We start from the raw sequence: 21423 nt of genomic DNA, 5'->3' as shown, positions 1-21423 counted from the left end.
TAAGCAGCCTGGCAGGGATGGAAGTTGCAGTTGTGTGTAATCAGCTTTTTCTTGAACTAAAGCAAACCCAAGATGAGAAACACAAAGCCAGCGTGTTTGCATTAATTTCCTGTCTGATATGAAGGGATCAATTGCCATATGTATTCTATAATATATAGTAGTCCATGGCCCCATATATGAATGGTTAAATGAAGGAAGGAAGGAAGGAAGGAAGGAAGGAAGGAAGGAAGGAACTTGTTGAATCAAAGCAGCAACTTGGACTTTGCTAACCAGAAAATAATTTTATCTAAGAAAGGGGTCTGTCCACTGATCTTTTGAACTTTTTCTCCCTTTCTTTCCCCCCCCAGCTCGTTTACTGTGTATGTCTGTGTTGCCTCGGCATACTGTTTACTGTTGCTCTGAGTTATAAATACAATAGGGTTTCGTGTCTTTTACAACTCTCCGGCTCGAACGAATCTTGGATCATACGCGGGTAAATATCACCTATTACTCATGTTACTTTCCAGCACATTTGTAGGACACATCCAAGCATAGCGCCTCGTCACTGCATAACAATTAGATGTCTGAGTGTTCGCGCTCTGATGGAATTTTACTGATAACAGACAACGGTCGCCCTTGGATTTCGTGACTTCCATTTCATTCTTTATGTTAAGATACTCCCGTACTGGGGATAATAACGTTGTCATTTCTTTAAGTTGACAGCGTGCCTAAAGACTGACGAGGATTCAGCTTTTTTCTTTTCCTATAGTACACACAAAACGAAGCTCAAAACTGTTTTGCACAGATGTAAGTATGGTACTTAAAACCATGTTTTTCCTCTGTTTAGCTTTCAATACCACAGCTTTGCAGCAGCAGCAACAAGTCTCCCGAGAACTTAGTGCTACTTGGCAGAAAATAAGATTGTGAAATGTGATCTTACCTGACTTCTCCCTCAGCTGGGAAAGCAGCCAGATTTAAAATGTCGTGAACTGTACCGGCTTTGCGTAATGTTGACATATCACGCGCAATGCACGCACAGACAAGCGAAAAAAAGTGCACATTGCTGTCTTGGATGTGCAACTTTTCTTATGGTCATTCATTTTCACTCAGCATCTCGGGGTTGTAGTTACTGGTCAGTTTAATTACCACATAAACTCGACCGCCTTCGCTTATTTCAATCACGTAAGATTCACGTTTCTCTGAGCGAGGGCACTGCGTAAATCTGTACAGGGGTTTTGGGTAAATCGCGACTGGTTGCTATTTGTCCTGTCGGCACAGTCACCAAGGTGTTAGAGAGTTTAAGCACGCGGATATTGCAAAGGGTTATTAGATTCATAAGTCACCCAAGTGGTGGGCGATCTTCTGAGCACGGCAGAAGTTCTCATATGATGACTTCAAACAAGACACATTACCTACCAGCATCTGTTGGAGTGTGTGGATATTAAGACACTTCTATCTCCAGGACAGCATAGGGGAAAATGGTAAGTAGCATGGAAATACTACACTTAAAGGAATAATTACTCCAAAAGGCATGGCTTGTGTTTACACTATAGTGCTGGTAATCAAAAGAACAGATTTTGATGTACGACATTTACGAGTGCTCTCGTGCTTATGGACCCTAACGCTGAAGGCTACTTAAACAAGGGTTCAGGTTTGCTAACATGAATGTAAAACTTTGTAATGTTGCTGTTTTCTGTGATTCGTAGGTAGAGAAAAAAATCTGAGCGAGGCAAACGCAGACACATACACAGCCGTAGAGAATATAAATTCTAATTGGGGTTTTGCCTTTGTTGCGCTGTGTGCCAATCTGCGCTTTGATGCCTATTGGGCGTTTAGCCTTTATTCTGAATTTAATTTTTTTACAAGTGCTCTCTGTCAATGAAAAAGCAACATGTGTAGACATGTCCATCTGCCCTGCAGGACAAAAGCAGAGCACCAAGACGCTATAACTGTGTGATTTGGGGACATGGGTTTCAAGCCTTTTGGGGGGACTCCTTTTTAGAGGGTTATGAGCGACTTTTCAGATAAGTGATTCTTTTGATAAGAAAACCACCGACCAACATGTGATCAAATATTAACAGGACGGGCTTGCCAAGGATATATTCACGTGACAAGGCGTGGGGAAGCAATAGAGTAAAGCATTATCAAGTGGCACTTAACGAAAGTATAGATTTTGCCTCTAAGTAACCTTAGCTGTGCTATGATTTCAGCACTTTGGACAGAGGCACCGGAGTCGTTGAACGCTGAGGACTAACACGGAGTGAGTGGACATCGCCTTTTGTGTTTTGCAGTATTTTTGCCAAAGCTAGGGAATTGTTCCACTTTTTCCTTCTTTTTTTCGCTTTCGGAGGGAGACCGGTGAAAAAAAAAAAAAAAAAAACAAGCAAACGCGAGGAAACGAACCAGTCGATAGTGGGGCTGCTTTGCGCTTGGAGTTTTGTCGCCACTTAGAGCATGTGAAAGTTGAAATGGTAGAGCTGCTGTAGTGTACGCGTACTTTGCAAGCTCCACTTGGTGCACAGTGTTAACTTTGGGAAATGCAAGTATTGGTCTTGGAGATCTAACCACTGATAGTGGTTGTCAGCTCTTAAAAAGGTAAGACCTGTTTGTTTTATTCACCCCTTTACTAGCAGTCGTTCTTGGGCAGATGTTTTACTTGCACATGAAAAATTACACCACTTTACGTCGCCTATTTTAAGTTTGATTAGTGGTTACTGCTAGATAAAATGTTACGCTGTGAGGAACAGCTTTGGGTAGTGATGGTAGAGGGAAATGTTAAACTTACGTTATCATTTTACATTTTCCCTCTACTTACTCGTATGATTTTACTCTGACTAGAGCAGAAAACGTAGCGGTGACAAAGTTGTTTCAATTAACAGCCACGGTTCTGTCACGAAATCATAGAAACGGAATAATGCATGTATTTCTATATCTCACAGTTCACCCCATAGACTTGTTCACAATTAGCAGGTATTTTAAATGAGTTGCTATTTATAGCGCAAAACAAAATGTAGAAAGTAAATTGTGCATGTAAGTGCGAAAACCAGCTGACTTTCCGTCCTCATCACAATCAAATGCTTGCGGAATTCTTGTTGTCTTAAATGCGCAATTGTCTAGCACACGCTTTTCTTTGCTTGCTGAATAATGGGGTATGTCTTTAATAAAATATACGACTCAGCACGAGCTGCCATCTACCACTACATTGTCTTGCTGAAAACGAAAAGATCATGATCTATCTATCTATCTATCTATCTATCTATCTATCTATCTATCTATCTATCTGTCTTATCTGTCTGTCCGTAGCAGTCATTCTCATCATCCTTTCTTATCAGCTAAATGTTGTTTTCGTTAGCATGGAGGGATAATTTATTCGTTGAATCGATCATAAAGTGGTGCAACCAGCCCTATCAATGTAATCGCGACTGTAGCATCTCCGCACTTCGTCATCGTGGACAGATTGCTAGTGTTTTTACTACGGACCGCTTCTCCGTTTCATTCATCCCGAGATTTCCACTCCTCTCCTCCAGCATCACCTGCTCATCTCGCTCCCAAGCGCACAGGTCTGTCTGTGCACACGCCGAACTGTTGGGAACCACTTAGAGCTAAAAGCTTTCGCCACAGATAACATATCATGTTAAAATATTTTGAACTGGCTCGCCAAAAATAGCCCGATGGTCAAAACATTATGTGTGTGTGTGAGTGTGTTTGTGTGTTCATCTATATATTTCCAGTTAAAGTGAATAAGAATTTGGATAGGCGTGGTCAGATTTTGTTCAGTCTGGGTTAGATGGAGCCACCGATAAGATTGCCTGATAAGGAAATGGCTGAGAGGGTGTCACGCGTATTGTGGAGAAAGCTGTGCAACACTGAGACGAAATTAGGACAGTCAGCGTTTTAAAGGAGCTTTTCGCTGATGATTTTCTGACTTTTATGCCGACTAAGTTTAGGAATTCGTCTCAGTTTCTGAAAGGGGTGAGCGGAGAATATTGGCTACGGTCGATTTTTTCTTTGTATCCAAGAATCTGATTAAAGGGTGAAGCGATTGAATGACAAACAGGCAGATATGAAAGCCCACGGGCGCCTCAGCACTGCGTTAATCAAGAGTCTATCAGGCGGAAGACATTCAGTGTCATTTAGCTGCTTTTAAATGATCCTTATGACTGTTTCTCTTTGTTCGAATGCATTAGCTTCTTTCATCACTGCTAAATCGGTAATTTCTCAATTAAACATTTATTTCCTTGTCATAATCGTACGAAACATGTTATCGAGAAAATCTCTGTTGTTACAAAAACAATGTATCGAACATCTGACTTTAAAGTGACAAATCAAGCGGGACAAGCAGCAGATGTTTTTTGGACTGGTCCGAAAATATTAGCAGCTGATATTATAACTCGATTTTATTATCGCTGTTTTATCATTGTGATCTTCGTAATACCCATGTCATTTATGGGCAAATTTTATAAGAATCATTATTGACACGCAACAAAACGGTCACGAGCGCTGTTTTTATGAGCAAATATTTCATGCATAATTTCATGTTTTTCAACGAAATAATGCCTGTTTTTGTTTATACAAATAATCCAGTGGTGAATGACTAAATACTTCTGCATAAAATATTAAATGTATTTTTTTAAAGCTTTGACTAGAGTGAAATCTTATTATTAAATTGTTCATTTTTGTCATTTATTGCACACCAAACGGCTCAGAGTCGTGTTTTCATTTATTGAATGCATATGTTTTATTATTTATAAAATGAATATATAATATCATTTTAGTTCATGAGACAGAGGGATAGAGATGTGGGTTGGTGGTGTGGGTGTGGGCATGTGGGGGGAGGGGGGCTGGAGGCGGATGCGGGGAGGGTGGGGGGTGCTGGGGGATGGCACGACACACTTTGTATGTACGGAAGGTTTTTTATAGAACTTTCTGCAATGTACGTCATCGGATCAGTCCATAAATGGGGTTGTGTTATCTAGCTGAGAATCTCCCTCTCCGCCCCCCTCCCCTCCGCTCTCCGATCGCTGCAGAGTTAAGGGTGGGCGTCAATAACAAATCTGAGCTTGGTAGATTTCAATTCAGACATCACATAATGCTATTGTATTGTGGCATTATATTTCTACAGTTTAATCGGCGTTTACTTCGTCCTTGTTTGACTGACCGCCGCGGATGATCACAATATGAAAATTGTTTTGTTTACGGAGAGCGGCTTTCCTAATTAACTTTTATAGAGATGTACCGACTTATTGCGCCCTGCTTCACTCGCGGGAGGAATTTATTATAGGCCTACTGAATATGCAGAGTTCCTCTGGGAAATAAAGCGTGTGCTCGTCACAATTGCGAAAAAGAAAAAGGTCCGGTTTTTTTATTTACTCCCTGAAAAGATTATTTTTTTGCGAACAACAATAGTCTCACAATTTTGCTAACAACAAAAGCAATAACTATACAAATAATAATCATCATTTTAATATTAAGATTAATCACAATTTCTATAAATTGCAAATATAAGCAGGCTAATTAACTACGTGGTGCCAAAATAATTTGAGTGATACTTCCGATGCATTTAGTGTAATTATTCTGTGTTTATGGGGCTATTTGGACAAGTCTAAAGTCATTAGTCAATTAGCACCTCCGATTGCAGGTTTTCTGCGCAAGAAAACCTCAAGAGGCTTGAGGAATTGTGCGCGCGCTCAATACTAAGCAAGAGCGTGACTTGCTGTGCTCTAGCGCAAAGCGCTTATTCTGAAAGAGGTCGTGTGACATCTACACTTATGGTGTAATTCCTCAATAATCTGCTTGCTAGATATGTATATTTTTCTGTAATACTTTTGAAAATAACTAAATGGAACACCACCATTTAGGCTGTTGTGACCCCATTGTATTTGTGTGCAGGGTTGTTTGTGTGTCTGTGAATGTGTGTATGGTATATACAATATTTATATTCTTGACCTCTAGTATGTATCTGCATACAAGTTTCTTTGATGGGGTCTGTATGATGTGCTTTGCTAGTTGTTTGCCCCCCACCTGTGTGCTTTACTCACTGATATAAAATGGAGTGAATAGCTACAGAGCAGCATTAGTGCTGGTGCCTGGCAACTAAGGCTCCGCCAAGGAATCCTCTAACTATTCGCCAACGTCAATGCTTGGGTATGTATATGCAGGACTTCTCTTAACATGTTTGCAATTTGCCTCTGCGCATGTTGGTTAAGAATGGCATCCCGACTGTGTTTGTGTCTGAGCCTGACTTTGATATACTTGCTTAATGCTATTTCTTAGGTATCTAAAACAAGGGTGTTTAACAAAGCAAAGGGTTTTTTTTTTTTTTTTTTCAACATTTGAATGTTTAACATTTCTTAGAGGTCATTCAGACTGCACTTCCTCTGCTATTGCTTAGTAGAACAGTGATTTTCATACTTCATAGACAGTTCTTCATTTCTCATCTTTATTCTCATCTGTGCTATTTCTCAAACTACACTATAAGTTTATAGTGGGTTTTTTTAGATGCATTTGTTTGTATATTAATATATCCATATTTTAAATGGATATCCAAACTATGAATCTAGTAACCACTAAATGTGTAAAAGACAAGAAATGTCTGCCTAATTATGTAAATATGCTCACCCTTGACACATAAGGGTTTGTTGGGCAAGCAAAAGGCTAGATTACCAGAGGATGTGTGTACAAAAGGATAAAGTGCAGCAGAGGGCTTATACCCAACGGATACATTACCAGTGTAGCCGGTGTATGCTGCAAGGGATAGATTACAGTTACGTGGATTGTATAGCTCATTGTGTGTATGTGCTAAAGTGGATATCTAAGTGTGTAGTCCTATAATGTAGCTGCTATAAGTCAAGGCTTTTGAGATCTTTATCTTACACGGCTGGCCGCTGTTGACCACCTTCAGCCGTTTATTGAAAACAGGGACCTGTTGCATCTTGCTATTGGAAAGATGAGCACTGCGCAATTCTTCAGTGTACTGAGTGGGTCTAGAAAGAGAGACGGTGATGTGAGTCACACAAAGCACTGCCCAGACTCCCTTCACTAAAGACAGCAAGCCGAAGAAACAGAGACAGGCACCCAGGAATGTGAAAACTTAAATTCCAAAAAGTGACTCACTCATTTCAATGCAATGACAAAATGGAAAGACAGAACCCACTTGAACAAGTGTACATACTTAAATGTACACTCCACATTACAGTCCAAACAACACTAAATCATTGACGTGGGCTGAGTTTTATAAGATATACTCTGCATGATTTACACGTTTTTCACATTCGTCATTCATATTTTTGTTGTCATTCATATTTAGTGTGGGAAATGTTTGTGAACACTTGGCTACACTCTTAAAAAATAAAGATTCCAAAAGGATGTTTTCGCAGCGATGCCATAGAACCTGCCATAGAAAATGCAAAAAGAACCACTTTAAAGAACTTTTTGTGCAATGAAAAGATGAATGTTAAAGGTTCTTAATTCAACAATGTAAAGAACTTTTATTTTTAAGAGTGTACTTCAGTTTGAAACCTGGTGCCATGCTGACAAACATTTTGTGATTTTTGTTTTTCATTGCATCGCTGATGGTCAAAAAGGGCATTGTTCACTTTCCTGTACTCTGTGACACTACTGTGATGTGTTTGATGAATGTTATAAACTAACTTTATTGGCCTGTCACACTAATATCTGGTCTAGTTTTCTAATTTTCTAGCAGTGGCTCAAAACTCTTTTTTTCTCAAAGTGACTTATGAAGAAGCCATCACCTCTGTTTTTACAACTATTTTTGATACTCTAAAAGTTTTATCTTGCCCTGAAATAGCGTAAACTATTCCACCATTTCAGGTTTGTATAAGACACTGATCACCTTCATTAGGTCTCACAATGCAACTTCAGAATCCTATTTTGCCATTATGTGGAAGACCTGTTCTGATGGTTCCAGGATGGAATACGCTACGATGGGTCAAGACAGCACACAAGACAACAGAGGGAGAGATTTTGAGAAAGCTGAGGTGACGTCATTAGCGACCCGACCTATTGGATAGAGACACGGCCATCGCTTCTGACGCCGCTCCGACTCTCTCAACATTCAACACTTTGAACATGTCGATCCTGATCATCAAGTTTCAACCAACGTTTCAGCTATAATGCCCACACTGTATGGTTTGTCAACATTTTTATGGATCCTAAAGTTTTCACAAAGTTGCAGCGAATGAAAGTCAAGGTCTTCCCACAGTTCATCTCTTGCTGTATTCTCATTAGTCCATATGTCCACTTTGTGGTTATCATAGTTCTTTCTGTGGTGGTGTCAACTTTGTGCTGTATGTGCAGTTCTGATCGAGATCCATGTTGTTTTTGTGCTCCTAATGAGAAGCAGAGTGATTTATTTATGGATTACCTAGCTGGAACAGCCCTAATGCGCAGTGTGAGAGTGTACATGAGTGTGTGTGTGTGTGTGTGTGTTTTACCTCTCTTGGAGTCATGTCGCTCAGTAATTGCTGATGCAACTCTTTGTCATCCAGGGTTTGCCCTCTCCTCCTGTGAGCCTATGGGATGAGTTATATTCATCTTGGCTTGTCCCTATAGGAGAGAGGAAGGGAGCTGTAAGCATGAATATGTCGAAAGGAGTGAAGGAATATTTGTGAAAGTATGTAAGTTTAGCAGTGCAAAAACATGGAAGATGAGAAGGAGAGAAAGAAAGAGAAAGAGGGAGTTTGTGTGTGTGTGTGTGTGTGTGGATGTGTGTGTGTGTGCGTGTGTGCGTGTGTGCGTGTGTGTGTGTGTGTGTGTGTGTGTGTGTGTGTGTGTGTGTGTGTGTGTGTGTGTGTGTGTGTGTGTGTGTGTGTGTGTGTGTGTGTGTGTGAGAGAGGAGGGCAGGTGTTAGCATCCACTCTCATGCTGGGAACAGCAAGGTTTGAAACCGCTCCATCTCATTACCTTATGCAGAGAAAAATCATCATCACTATACATGAAACTCATCAATATAAATCTTGCATTGGACGAGATCCAAAAGCACTTGGAGCTCAGAGTCTTGGTGAAAGTTTTGGGCTAATGATGTGGTACAGCATGGGGTGAAAGAACAAAGAATGCTTTCCCTAAACTCTCCCTGGAAGGTCATTTTAAATACTACATAGAATAAATGGCAAAGCTGCAGTTGAAGAGCAACATTATATCACCCTCTTATTAGTTTGAACATCTTTGACTATTTACCTTACACATATCAAACAAAGCGCTCCCATTATTGGAGGAATATAACTGACACTGGAAGAACAATGAATAGTTTTAAAAGCATTGAACCAACATCTGGCACATAAGCTCCTTTGGCAGACAGAGGGGCTCAAACTGACAATAGTTTAAAATATCACATACAAAGATGGCCAGGGAATAATAGATCCTTGATGTGGCGGGGACAAGGAGTGAGTTCTTTACTTTGAAGCTACCTTTGTGGAGTCACAATTGCAAATATCAATTTCAGCAGATGATCTATAGTCTTGCCACAAAAAGGTGTTTCATATTAACCTAACAGCTGTCCATTAGGAAGCTATTGCAGAATTTGGTGGCAGCAAAGCCAATGAATTGAAAGTGCAATGAACTGATGAGATTTAGATGGCAAATGTAATAACTTAAAACCATCTTTTAAATTGAGAACGGCAAATGTAATAACTTAAAACCATAAATTATTATTTTACAGATTTACGAATTAAGCTAAAACTAAACAGATTTCAAGTGTTCACCTGTGGCCAATTTCTGATGTCTAGATAGCCTACAAATAGCCTTGTCAACGAAAATGAAACAAAACACTAGCCTATGTGATTCACTCTGTATCGGCATACAAAGGAATCATGTATATATAGCCTACCTTTATTCTAAAAGACGAAGAGAAGGAACAAATATCAAAAACCCACATTGATTGTTGACTGATTATCAGCTGAAGGAGCATTTAAGAGAAGAAAGCGATTACTTCAAAAACGACGGATATAAAAAAAAAAAAAAAAAAAAAAAAAAAACATTTTCAGGCTCAGTATGTTCAGGAATTATGAAGGTTTCTCTCATATGTTGCTCTTTGGCTAAACGCCACAATAACATTCTTTCCGGTTATTCGTAAGGCATAAGTGCCTCACTCGGTAGGCGCTCGGTCGCGCTCTAGCTGGAGTCACATGTTGCAACGTCACGGCAGTAGTTAGTTACTGTAGTCGCGAGGAATGAAGCCGTCATTTCAAGCTGGAGAGCTCTCTCAATGCGCACTACACCGCGAGCGCTCATCATGCCATCCAACTGCTTCAACCCAACTCCAAAGGATCCGCTCAGTCATGGGAGTCCATTACCTCAACCATGCAATTTCCACTATCAATAATTTAATCTATTTGCTCAAAAGCTGAAGAGACTACTTGCAGCTGCTGCTTGGCGAAGAGCGGGCGAATATCGCAAACTAGTTACGCGGAGGGCTTATCCAAAACATCCCAGATGACACTGTCCTCCTGAATGGTCTCCTTTACGACTGGACAGTAAAGGTAGGTTTTTTTGTGCGGAAAAGAGTGATTACTGCAGCTTTTGTAGCCTACTGACTGCGTCTGAAATGAGAAGGGGAGTTAGGAAAAAGTAATCAAGTGTTGGATCATGCAGCGGCAACATGAAACGGTATCCTCGCGTTCATTAATACGATACAGCGTTATTATGTTGATTGAATTTCTGTTAGGGGTCAGTAGAACCAAAAAGTTGTTTTTGCTTATTATCCAGGGCTATTAGCTGTTTATCCTTGTAGCTTTTATCTGTTCAACTGTTTATTAGTTAGTTTTACTGATATAGCCTGTTTTACGTATTAATAGCGTATTAAAGTTTCACCAAACGGCATAGCATAGGTTATTTATTCATAAGGACAGACAGTTTAAGCGAAAACTAGGCTATCTAAAGAACGTCCAGAGAATAAATGCGTTTGGTGAATTCAATGAGACTTGGAAGAACATGAAACTTGAGATCATCGTTTAGGTTTACTGTGTAGGAACAGATGAACTCCCAAAGCAAACATCAAGTTTTCGAATTAAAAACTAACAAATAAATGATAGTTCTAGGCTGCTTTTTGGATGTTAACTGGACAACACTGCTTGAACAAAATTACACTTAAGTTGATTTCCAAACATTTTCTCCAAATCCTAATTGACTCTAATGTGTGTTGTAATTTATGATGCTTACACACAATATTCTGTTTGTAATTTGTTTTAGATGAAAAGCATATAGATAATATAGGCTGCAGCAAAGAAAGCAGGCACATTTATTCTTATAGCTATCTGGTAGCCTCATTAATCTGCGTTCTCTTTGTGTGAGCGTATATGTTTATGTGACAGAAAGAGAAAGAGATGTTTCTCATGCTATGCTTTTCTGCTTGCCTTCACTTCAAATGAGCTTTGTGTAGACGAATGCGCCATCTAGTGCAGAAGTGTTGTAAAGGCTATTAACGAGTAAAGGATGGATTGTGTGGATGCCGCTGTTTTAAGAGAATCCTCTCTCTGACACCACTTTTCAAGTTTAGAAACTGTAATGTGACATAAAGTTTATAGCCTACTTCCAGCACCACCGCGGCTTGAGAAGTAACGTTAGCCTATGTGTAGGCTACTTGGATATGTTTTCAATTCCCTCGAAAGTTCCCGGAAAAAACTCAATCTCTACTAACATATAGAATGGCAAATCTTAGGTGATATTTCCCTCGCGGATCCTGTTCGCCAATGCGTTGCCCTTTCTCCTGTTACGAGAAAAGACGAAACTTATACATAAATTATTACAGCACTAATGTTTAATTTGTCTTTGTCTTCTGCCTTTCAGCTTTAGAGCCACATTTACAATCGAGCGAATTAGATTGGCTTTCAGTGGGGTCGTGTATTTTAGAGGGCTTTTAAAGGAATTTCAACTGTTCTGTTTGTAATAGCCTATTTAATTTTAGCCAATGGGTGTAATAATCTGTTGAGGTTCGTTTTGCGCAACTAAACGTGCCACTGTAACCTTTAGCTAAACGTCAATAAAAACTTTTAAACAAAACATGTATTATGATATATCTGTGAATATGTAAATCTATAGGCTAAAGAAGTGATAAATAGTGACTTGCTTTTCTACTTACCGCCCAACACTGATCGTATTGCGCTTGCGCAACTTTTTGTTGTTATGGTTACCTTTTCTAGCGAAAGCGACTTCCGGTGAAAGTGCAGGTGAAGATACGCTTAATTGCAATCTAACTTTTCTCACTGGTGAGGTGATGATAAAACACCGTTTAAAGCTGTATAATCTTGTAATGGAAATATATATTTTACTAAGACCCCACCCCATATCACATTATTGATGTGAGCTACACCGCGTCTTAGTTCCCCTTCTAGTATTTATTTTAATTTTGAATTTATTTTTTATTTTTTACAAAATTTAGTTTTCAGCAGTAGCCTACTCATACTAATATAAAATACTGTAGTTTTGGGGGTGAGGGGGCTCACTCTTGTTGCTTTTGTACATTGCATTTTTATCGTTATTTGTAGGCTATAGTTTGGGATAGACAAGATAGAGGCCTTGATATCCTTAAATCAGCTCTTTGAAAAAACTTGCTTTTGAAGACAAAGATTTCACCACAGATGAATAGAGAGTTGTCCCTTGTTGTGTTACCACTAATGCCAGATTGTAACCGTTATGAATTCCACATTTTAATGTGTTCTCAAAGTCAGAATAATAATTAACAACTGCGACACCTGTGTGAGCTTAGGTGATGCACGCTACAGTTCATTGAAACAAGTACACCAAAGCAATCTAAAATCTTTTCTTATGCTACAAGCATTTTCCCCCAACCTTTGTTCTTTTCAAATATTTAATCATGCATTGTTAAGTATCTTGCCCTAAGGAGTGAATGCTGCTTCTTTTTTTCTATTTTCCTTTAGAGCGCTAAGACCAACAGAAAAGTGTATGTTACCACAATACTTTTAAGTTGGAAGATCCTTATACAGCTGTCATGAGTGTTTTTTTCTCCTAACCCTTCTATGGCATGGAGATTTAAGCAAATACAGTTGTGGGGGAATCAGGATCATGTAGACCTATCTATCATGTCCTATACCTGCCACTCTCCAAACAATTGAGCAGGTGCATGTAGACTTTTGCCAAAACTATAGAGCTGCCACTCATGCCCAATTAAAGTACAATCATGTTTTACAGTGAAAGGTGTTTGAACGTGCTCCTATAAGCCCTGACCACAAGGATCAAATACAGCTGTGTGGATGAAGTATTTCATCAAGATTACTTTGTAGATAGAGAGCTTGAAAGATCACTGCAGGCTGAATGGTTTCTCATAAGAGTTTTGATTGATGGAACCTTGTTTGTAGTATTTTCAATGCCTCATAATGAATCTGGCTTCAAAGGTCCAACAAATAGGACTCGAAAAGCATGAATTAGCAGCTTTGTTAACATGACAGTCTAACAGATTATCTCAGCATCAACCATGAAAGTCATCTCCTTCATTTAGACATTTAAACACCTGAAACCGTGACTAGATTCTTTTATTATTATTTTTTTTTTGTGATGGCTGCTACCACATAACCACTCTCTTTCTGTGACCCATCAAAACCACCTGTACTCTCTCTATACACAAACACACTTGTTTGCACATCGTACCATACGATGACAGGATATTGATATTACATTATCATACGCAGTTCAAACACACGCATATTAAAGCAGAACAAACATGTCCGTCAAGGTAATCTTGTCTTCCCTCGCTGCTTTGAATGAGACAGAAGGTCTCAGTTATTGCCAACTCAATCCCAGAGCAATAAAGTGATTCATCGTCTAGATTACGTTTTAACAGGAAGTTGATTGAGAGTGTAATCCATATTGATTCTCTTGATGGAAACAGGAAATAGCAGAGTTAGAAATAAAATCGTGTGTTGTTCCTGGTGAGAAGGGACCCCAGAGGGAAATGGAAAGCAATTGCGAGCTGATGAGTGGCACTGCCCCCTAGCACCACTCCTTCTAGCCCCACCGCCCTTTTCCTCTCATCCCCCTTTGAGACCAGAGAGAGACGTCATCAGGGTTGTTGTGTTCTTGGCCTCCACCCCCTGCCACACAACTACACACCGGTGCTCTGGTCTAATTAGGAGGGAAATATACAATTTAGTCAGCTTTTCGAAGTTCAGTAATCAACAATAACTGACCTTTTACATGATACCGCAAGCCAAGTAGCTCTGTAATATATTTATTAAGGTGATGTATCACCAGTAGGATTTGGATGAGAGATGACATTGGTACTCCACCTGCTGTCAGGTAGGCAACATTAGGGATTTGGGTGTCAGCATGACTGATGCTGGTATTTCATTCAGAAGCCTCCGCAATATATATATAAATACTTTGCTCATTAGGGAGACGACAGATGTTTGCTAATTGGGATCATCCTGAAACTGGGGCGGTTACTGGGCTACGCTTCTCTGTGTGTGCGTAAACCAGCATTAAGGTTGTCTTGAGAGTAGGAACGCTGACAATAATCCATCCGTCCTCACAGGCGCGCCACATCTGGAGGAATGAAATAAGACAGAATCATTGAATAATCCTCAGGCAGGCACTTTAAATTCTTCGCTATATTCAGCAGAGGTAATTGCTGACAATGTAAGAAGCTTTTTCCATTACGGGGAAAGCTGACAGACTGAAGTATCTTTTCATGCCTGCAGAAGCAGCTTGTACACACATTTTGCGTGCTGCCTGATTTGATTAAGATTGATCTGTCCTCCACAGCTGTATCCTCGGCTCTGGGTTTTTCCATGCGTGTTTTTGACCATTTGAGAGGAGAGATTAAAGATGCTTCCATCTCATCTCCCTAGCTAAACACACACACACACATTGACGCACACACGCTCGCTCACACACGCCCCTCGTGGACTGCAACGTCACTGAGCGAGGGGACTTTGAGCTCATTAAGTAGAGGGCTGTGATATTCTGAATCGAGACTGTGGGACTCCCAACCGGCCTATTTATAGAAAGCACATCTCCATGGCAGTCATCTCTGCGCTAGCAAATCGCAGCCGTGGCCCCAGACACCAATTAAGAATGAAACAAATGCCTTTTAGACAGGGCGTGTCCCTCCTTGTCTCCTGCTGGCCCGTACTGCCTTCTGCTCTGGGAGCGGATCCTCCCTCTGCCTCTTCCTGAAGCTGCGTGGGGCATCGGGAGGACAGCACGCAGAGAACTGGCGAAGCCTTGCTGCGGTGCTGGATATTTTTAAATGCACCCCCCTCCACCCCCCTTACCCCAGCCCTACCTCTCCTCTTCTCCTTCTCCTTAGGAAAGTGCGAGTAATGGGTATCTTTTTTGTTGTTGTGTATGCATGTTCCCCTGTCTGTTCGTATGTGTCGGGATGCCGTTGGATGCAATGAATCACAGCGACTCATAGAGGGACTTCAGAGAGGTAAGAGAAAGCTGCAGAGGGGTTCGCAGAGAGGAAATGAGAGAGATGAGGAATCAAATAGGTTTCCTAGAATTGTAATTTATTTGCATTGATTTTGTAGCCAGGAAAAATTCCATTGACTAAAACATGCAGTTTGTGTGTAGGTTTGAAAGGATAAATGAATGACTGGCATCTTTTCTCCTTATCTCTGTCTCGTTCTCTGATCACTTGATTTCAGATCTCTCTCTGCTTTCTTACAGTGTCTTTCCATATCTCTCTCTGTTCCTTTGTCTCTCTGTTTCAGTTTGAAACTCTCTTAGTTGGAAAGATAATCATCTGTGTGGCATCGTGGTGTGCAGGCTTGTTCTTCCAAATTTGTCCTGCTCAGTTCATTCCAGAGAAGTTTAGATGTTTGTTTTACATTTAAGCAGTAGGTAAAGTTCATCCTTAACTTGAATTTTATAATCATAAATAATTATGAAAATAATAATAATAATAATAATAATACAATTATATTATTTAAATAAGAAGAATATATCATTTTAATAATATTACATTTTAAAATACAATTATTTCAGCATTGGATTACTCATGCAAACTAGACACTGTTCTGTCATTTTTTGGTGGGATTTGACATGTCACCTATTTCTGCTCCATCTGAAAGTCACACAAGCAGTTCACACACCTCTAAGGGAAGAGTGGAGGAGGCAAGGGAGCAGGAGAGAGTGGAGGAGGAGGAAGGGAAGGGGAAGAGAGAGACGGAGGAGAGTGGGAGCAGTTCTCTGGTGTCCTCCTAATGATACTCCAGGGTCTCTGAATTTAGCCTGCTGCATTTGCTGCTAAGGGGGAAGGGGGGCGCGAAAGTGCAGGTGTGTGAATGGGGATGGAGAAAGTGTGCAGTGTTAGTTGCACTCCCGTGGGCCAATAACTAAAAATGAATCAAAGAAATAACAAGTTGGCATGCTGTGTTTGTGTCACGCTTTGTACGGAAATGATTTGCGATCTCAGTTTCATTGGCCACAATAACCACACAAGACTATTAATCTTTCTTTGATTAGGGGAGAAGTGTTTCACGTAATGTTACATGCAGTATCTTGAATGAAAATGGTTTCTTTACGTTGTGTTTTCTCTTCCTCCCTCCTCTTTTTCACTCCCCCATCCCTCTTGTCTTTCCCCTTTTGCTGTCTCTAGTTCCAACAGGTTAGAAGAGTGATGACCATCCTGTTTGTTACTATGGTTATTTCATACATCAGTTGCATGAGAGCTGCGCCCGTGAGAGAGATCCCGGGCCTGCAGGGGGGCCACTGGGCCGAGAGCTACCTGGATGCCGCTGCCGCCTCCGCTGCTGCCGTCACCTCAGGCAGCCGAGGCCACGGGACTCCACAGAGTGGGGGCGGGCTGCCCTCGCTTACGGACACTTTCGAGCAGGTGATTGAGGAGTTGCTTGAGGGGGAAGGGGAGGCGACGCAGCAACTGGGGCCCGGGGCCGACCAGGGCCAAGGAGGGGGCGGTCCCGCAGCCACGGCAGACTCGAAGGACGTTGACCTGTATGCCTCGCGGGTGATGATCAGCAACCAAGTGCCTTTGGAGCCGCCGTTACTCTTTCTCTTGGAGGAATACAAAAACTACCTGGACGCCGCCAACATGTCGATGCGCGTGCGGCGGCACTCGGACCCCGCACGGCGAGGGGAGCTCAGCGTTTGTGACAGTATTAGCCAGTGGGTGACGGCTGTGGACAAAAAGACGGCCATAGACATGTCGGGCCAGACGGTCACCGTCCTGGAGAAGGTCCCTGTGACTAACGGTCAGCTGAAGCAATACTTTTACGAGACCAAATGCAACCCCTTGGGGTACACAAAGGAGGGCTGCCGAGGAATAGACAAGCGGCACTATAACTCGCAATGCCGGACAACCCAGTCTTACGTGCGAGCCCTTACCATGGATAGCAAAAGGAAGATCGGCTGGCGGTTTATACGGATAGACACTTCGTGTGTATGCACATTGACCATTAAAAGGGGCAGATAGTGTACACAATGTATAGATTTTATTGAGAGTTCTAAAAAAGAGAGAGAAAAGAGAAAATATCTATTTGTATATATACATAACAGGGTAAATTATTCCGTCAGATGAAAATTTTATGGACTGCATGTAAAAAAGATGAAGTTTATACAGTAAAAGTGATACTACAGTCTATTTATTGAACATATTCATGACCTTGTAAACAATTAAAAAAAGATCTGATCAGTCATTTGCGCCCAGTTCAAATTACTATATCACATTCCTCGAGACATTGTGTTTTTTACGTTGCCAAGATTTTGAGAGATGAGGAGAGGAGGGGGTGAGGAAGAATTACATTCAAGAAAAGAAAAAAAAAAAAAACGAAAAGAAAAAAAAACTTGCATGCTGCTTCAATTGTGAATTCAGAAACTGTCCACTTTGGGAAAACAAGGAAACGATTTCCGACCAAAACATTCCGTTTACATTCTCAACCGTAACAGGATTTCCTCCTCTCAGTACTCTGTCTGTTTACTATCCTCAACTTCTCAAGGTAATGTTGGAAATACATACTATGTCAAGGTGCTGTTGTCAAAGCTTTGCTGTTTATTTTTTTATCCCCACAAGATGAAAAAAGTATATATAAAATATATATAAAAATTTATTCATTGACATGTGTTCTGGATTAATATAATTCATTTTGTATGTTGTGAAGTTGTTTGCAATATTAAATTGAAATATTTGAAGAAATAAAATTACTATAGGCAACTGAAAAACAAAAGCAATGTCAATAAAGTTTGAGCTCTCGCTTTGCAGGTCTAAATTTGGCACAAGTTTGGAGAGAACATCTTCTCTCGCAACGAACATACATTGGATCCCACATTCAAATGATTTCAGAAGGGATAACAATTTATTTCAGAATTTATCTCCCATCCTCTCATCATATATATATCAGTATAATTGAGCAGATGAAATGCTAGTTTGAAATTTTGCATTGAAGAATTTTGCAAATGCAGATGAACACGTATGCAATGTAGTTTCGACTCTCTTCCACGGAAGAACAAATAGTCCAGAGAGTTCTCAGGTAAGACTTGTTCTAAAATAAGTAAATTCTATGGAAACCAGTCCCTCATGTAATGTTGTCCAGTCAGTGAGTACAGGCCTTCATCGCTAGCACTAAGAGATTAGGATTTTCTTTTGTCTGAAAGATAGATCAATGGAGTCAACACTCCAATGCACTCTACGTGATATCTGATACACAGACACAGACCTATACACAAACCTGCTTTCCTTCAAAGGCTGTTATCAGACAACTAAACAGAAACTGTCTGACACCGATACACTGCTACAAATAAGAGAGGACACAGAGTTTCATCTGTTTATGGTAAGTATCTCACTGCATCATATAAGCATGTGGACAGGGCAATAAGGAAATGATGCTCATGCAGGAAGTCAAAATGCCTGATCATGGGTGCATATTTTCTCAGCAAACAAACCATTTTCAGGTCTTTATTTCAGGTTGAAATAAATAATAGTTCTCAGTATTGCATTATTAGAACAAAAATATAAAAATATAGTATGAGCTCTTTTACTGCAAAATGCAACATATACAGCAATGGCAAATGGACTAGATAAGGAAATAGACAAAACAAGATTATCCTGGTGCATTTTAGCCGAGAAACAACTTGCATGACTGAGTTATTTTTGTGAGGTTCAGATTTTCCCCAGTTCAAAGTAGTCCTTGGTAAGACCCAGCAGGGCCCTGTCCCATTTGCTACAGAAGTAGGCCACTCTATTCTCTTTTTCCCTTTCTACAATACCAGCAACTAAACCCCTAGAATCACTGTTTTAACAAGCCAGTCCAGTTTGTTTTGTGGCTTTGATAAAATATTGAGTAAAAAACTAATACAGCAAAATGAATCTAATGAAAATATCATAAAATAATTGCAGAATTAAGTAAAATAATTACAGTTAAAATATTATTTTCAGTGTGCAGTTTGGTTATAAAAGTGTGTTCTCAGGATTGTATATTTCAAGGCACATATATGTAGATTAGCCTTCTTTTAATGGTGTTCTTTAATTATTTTATTTTTTTTAAATAAAAGAAATTCAAATGAAATGTTTTCTTTTATTTATCTGTACGTTTGTTACATATAATAAACTATGAAACCCTGTGGTTTTAATACATAAAGCAAATCATCCTGGTTATGCAGATGTCCTGACACAAATGACAAAAATGGCTGATGGCCATAAAATAATATATAGAAGATCATAATTTTTTTTTTGCATGGCACAGTTCTGGTAACCAGGGGCCAGTTGCATAAACATAGCCATTATATTTAGACTGTGTCTTAAGACAGATGACCATCTAGCAGTTAGTTAGTAGTAATTAGTCTTACTTTGCGGTATCAAATAGTGCTGGATAATTGATTGCATGTAATCTGGATTACGTAATCAGATTCCAAAAATTAAGTACTTGTAATTAGATTATATTACTTTTTAAAATACTCGTAATCAGACTATACAGTTTGGCCTATACTTTTCTATTGATTACATAATTAATGGCTGCAGATTATTCAATTCATTGATTCTACTTCTTTGTTATATCTACATTTTACGTTCTATAAAAAGTCTACTGTGGCTATTCTACATTCAAAAGGTCTTCCAGGTTTGTAGAATTGCACTGATGAACCGGCCACTATGAGCCGATCACTGAAAACCGAGCAAAAAAACACTAGATTTACAGAAATCTTTTCACTTTTGACAAATCATTTCTCAACATTGCATATCTAATCAACTTCTGACGAACACAATCATTATTTGAATTATCACTCAGTGACAGTGATTTATTAAACCATGTATGACTGTCTTTGGAAGGCTTTTGTCTTTCAAACACATTAAAATGTACAAATTCACATCATTTCATGTTAATGCAAGGATTCCCTAACTTTTTTGTCAGCTGAACCTCTTTGCCCTAATATGTTTACTTGAAGAAGGCCCAAGCCCTTAGATTTTAAGTTAATAAGTTAGGTCAATAATGAAATTAAGTTAATATAATAATAATAATAATAAAATTATGTTCACGGTTGGTTCTCTGATGTTGGTTTATGGTCACATAACATGCAGGTAAACAAATATGTTTTTAAACCTTTTTTTAGTAAATGTTTAATTTTTATTATTTTTATTTTAAAATTATTATTTTTATATGATTTAATTACTTAATAGCTTTTCATTAAACTCACAAAACCCAGTCTGGGAAACCCTGACCTAGTATTTAATGCTTGATGATGTTGATAAAAAGGGGAATATATTTTATTTCTCTTTGTATTGTTATATCAATATGGTACAAGATGATCCTATTCAAGTCAATGTGATAAATGAGTTAGGTAAAAAGTAATCTAAAAAGCAATCAAAAAGTAGTCAGAAGAATACATGAATACTGAATACATGTAGCTAGCCTACATAAAAATAGTAGCCTAATCTAGATTAGGCTACGTTACTACTAGCCTACAATTTTTGTTATGTAATTTGGAATCAGTAAATGACTTCAATTTGTAAGTAATCTACCCAGCACTGTTATCAAATTAGATCAATCTACGTTTTTATGTAGCCTAACTGATTTTAAAAAGTTATGAACAGTCCTAAAGAAAAGAAAAAATGGATGACTAACTTGTAAGACTAGTTTTAGCCATTTATGCAAACGGCCCCAGGGGATATCTTCCACTGAAATCATGCGACCAAATGAATGTGCTTAATAATAGTATTTGCATGACAATTTGTGTTAATATAGTAACAGTAATAACATATAAACCAAGGCCGATTCCCTGCTGTATTTGCAACTCTGTATAGAAGGTCTTGCCAAACAGTATTCTTTAGCTGTAATTATATATTTTTTTTATTACTTAAATATATTACATATTCCTAATATATAATATAAGCATATTTCCTTGGGCTGCTCATAATGAAATATTGTTTGTTGTGGTATGCAAAGTGTCTGCACAAAAGCAGCGCAGGTATGATGCTCTTGACTCGTCCTCTAATCTCTTTGCATTAGCCACAGCGCTTAA

General features: G+C 39.4%; 1 protein-coding gene across 9 annotated transcripts; it reads left to right on the top strand.

The window, feature by feature from the left end:
• Positions 1–675: 675 nt before the first annotated feature.
• bdnf (brain-derived neurotrophic factor) lies at positions 676–18020 on the top strand. 9 transcript variants are annotated; one of them, XM_084108054.1, is made up of 2 exons: positions 676–786; positions 16553–18020. In XM_084108054.1, exon 2 carries the CDS (start codon positions 16574–16576, stop codon positions 17384–17386), a length of 813 nt encoding a protein of 270 aa, XP_083964180.1. In that variant the 5' UTR covers positions 676–786; positions 16553–16573; the 3' UTR covers positions 17387–18020. The 9 variants fall into 9 exon arrangements, with proteins under 9 accessions (XP_083964180.1, XP_083964173.1, XP_083964175.1 ...); XM_084108047.1 differs by lacking the exon at positions 676–786 and adding an exon at positions 1333–1460; XM_084108049.1 differs by lacking the exon at positions 676–786 and adding an exon at positions 2437–2574.
• Positions 18021–21423: the final 3403 nt, after the last annotated feature.

Source organism: Abramis brama, assembly GCF_963993115.1.
Source record: "Abramis brama genome assembly, chromosome: 3".
NCBI lineage: Eukaryota > Metazoa > Chordata > Actinopteri > Cypriniformes > Leuciscidae > Abramis > Abramis brama.
This window is presented reverse-complemented; position numbering and strand designations above follow the sequence as displayed.

What these genes read in the sequence shown, in the direction of transcription:
- bdnf (XM_084108046.1), top strand. Translation starts at nt 3,910, where the DNA reads ATGCCGACTAAGTTTAGGAATTCGTCTCAGTTTCTGAAAGGG. An exon ending in CGTCTCAGTTTCTGAAAGGG is followed by an intron (nt 3,952 to 16,552) that starts GTGAGCGGAGAA and finishes TGCTGTCTCTAG; the next exon opens with TTCCAACAGGTTAGAAGAGT.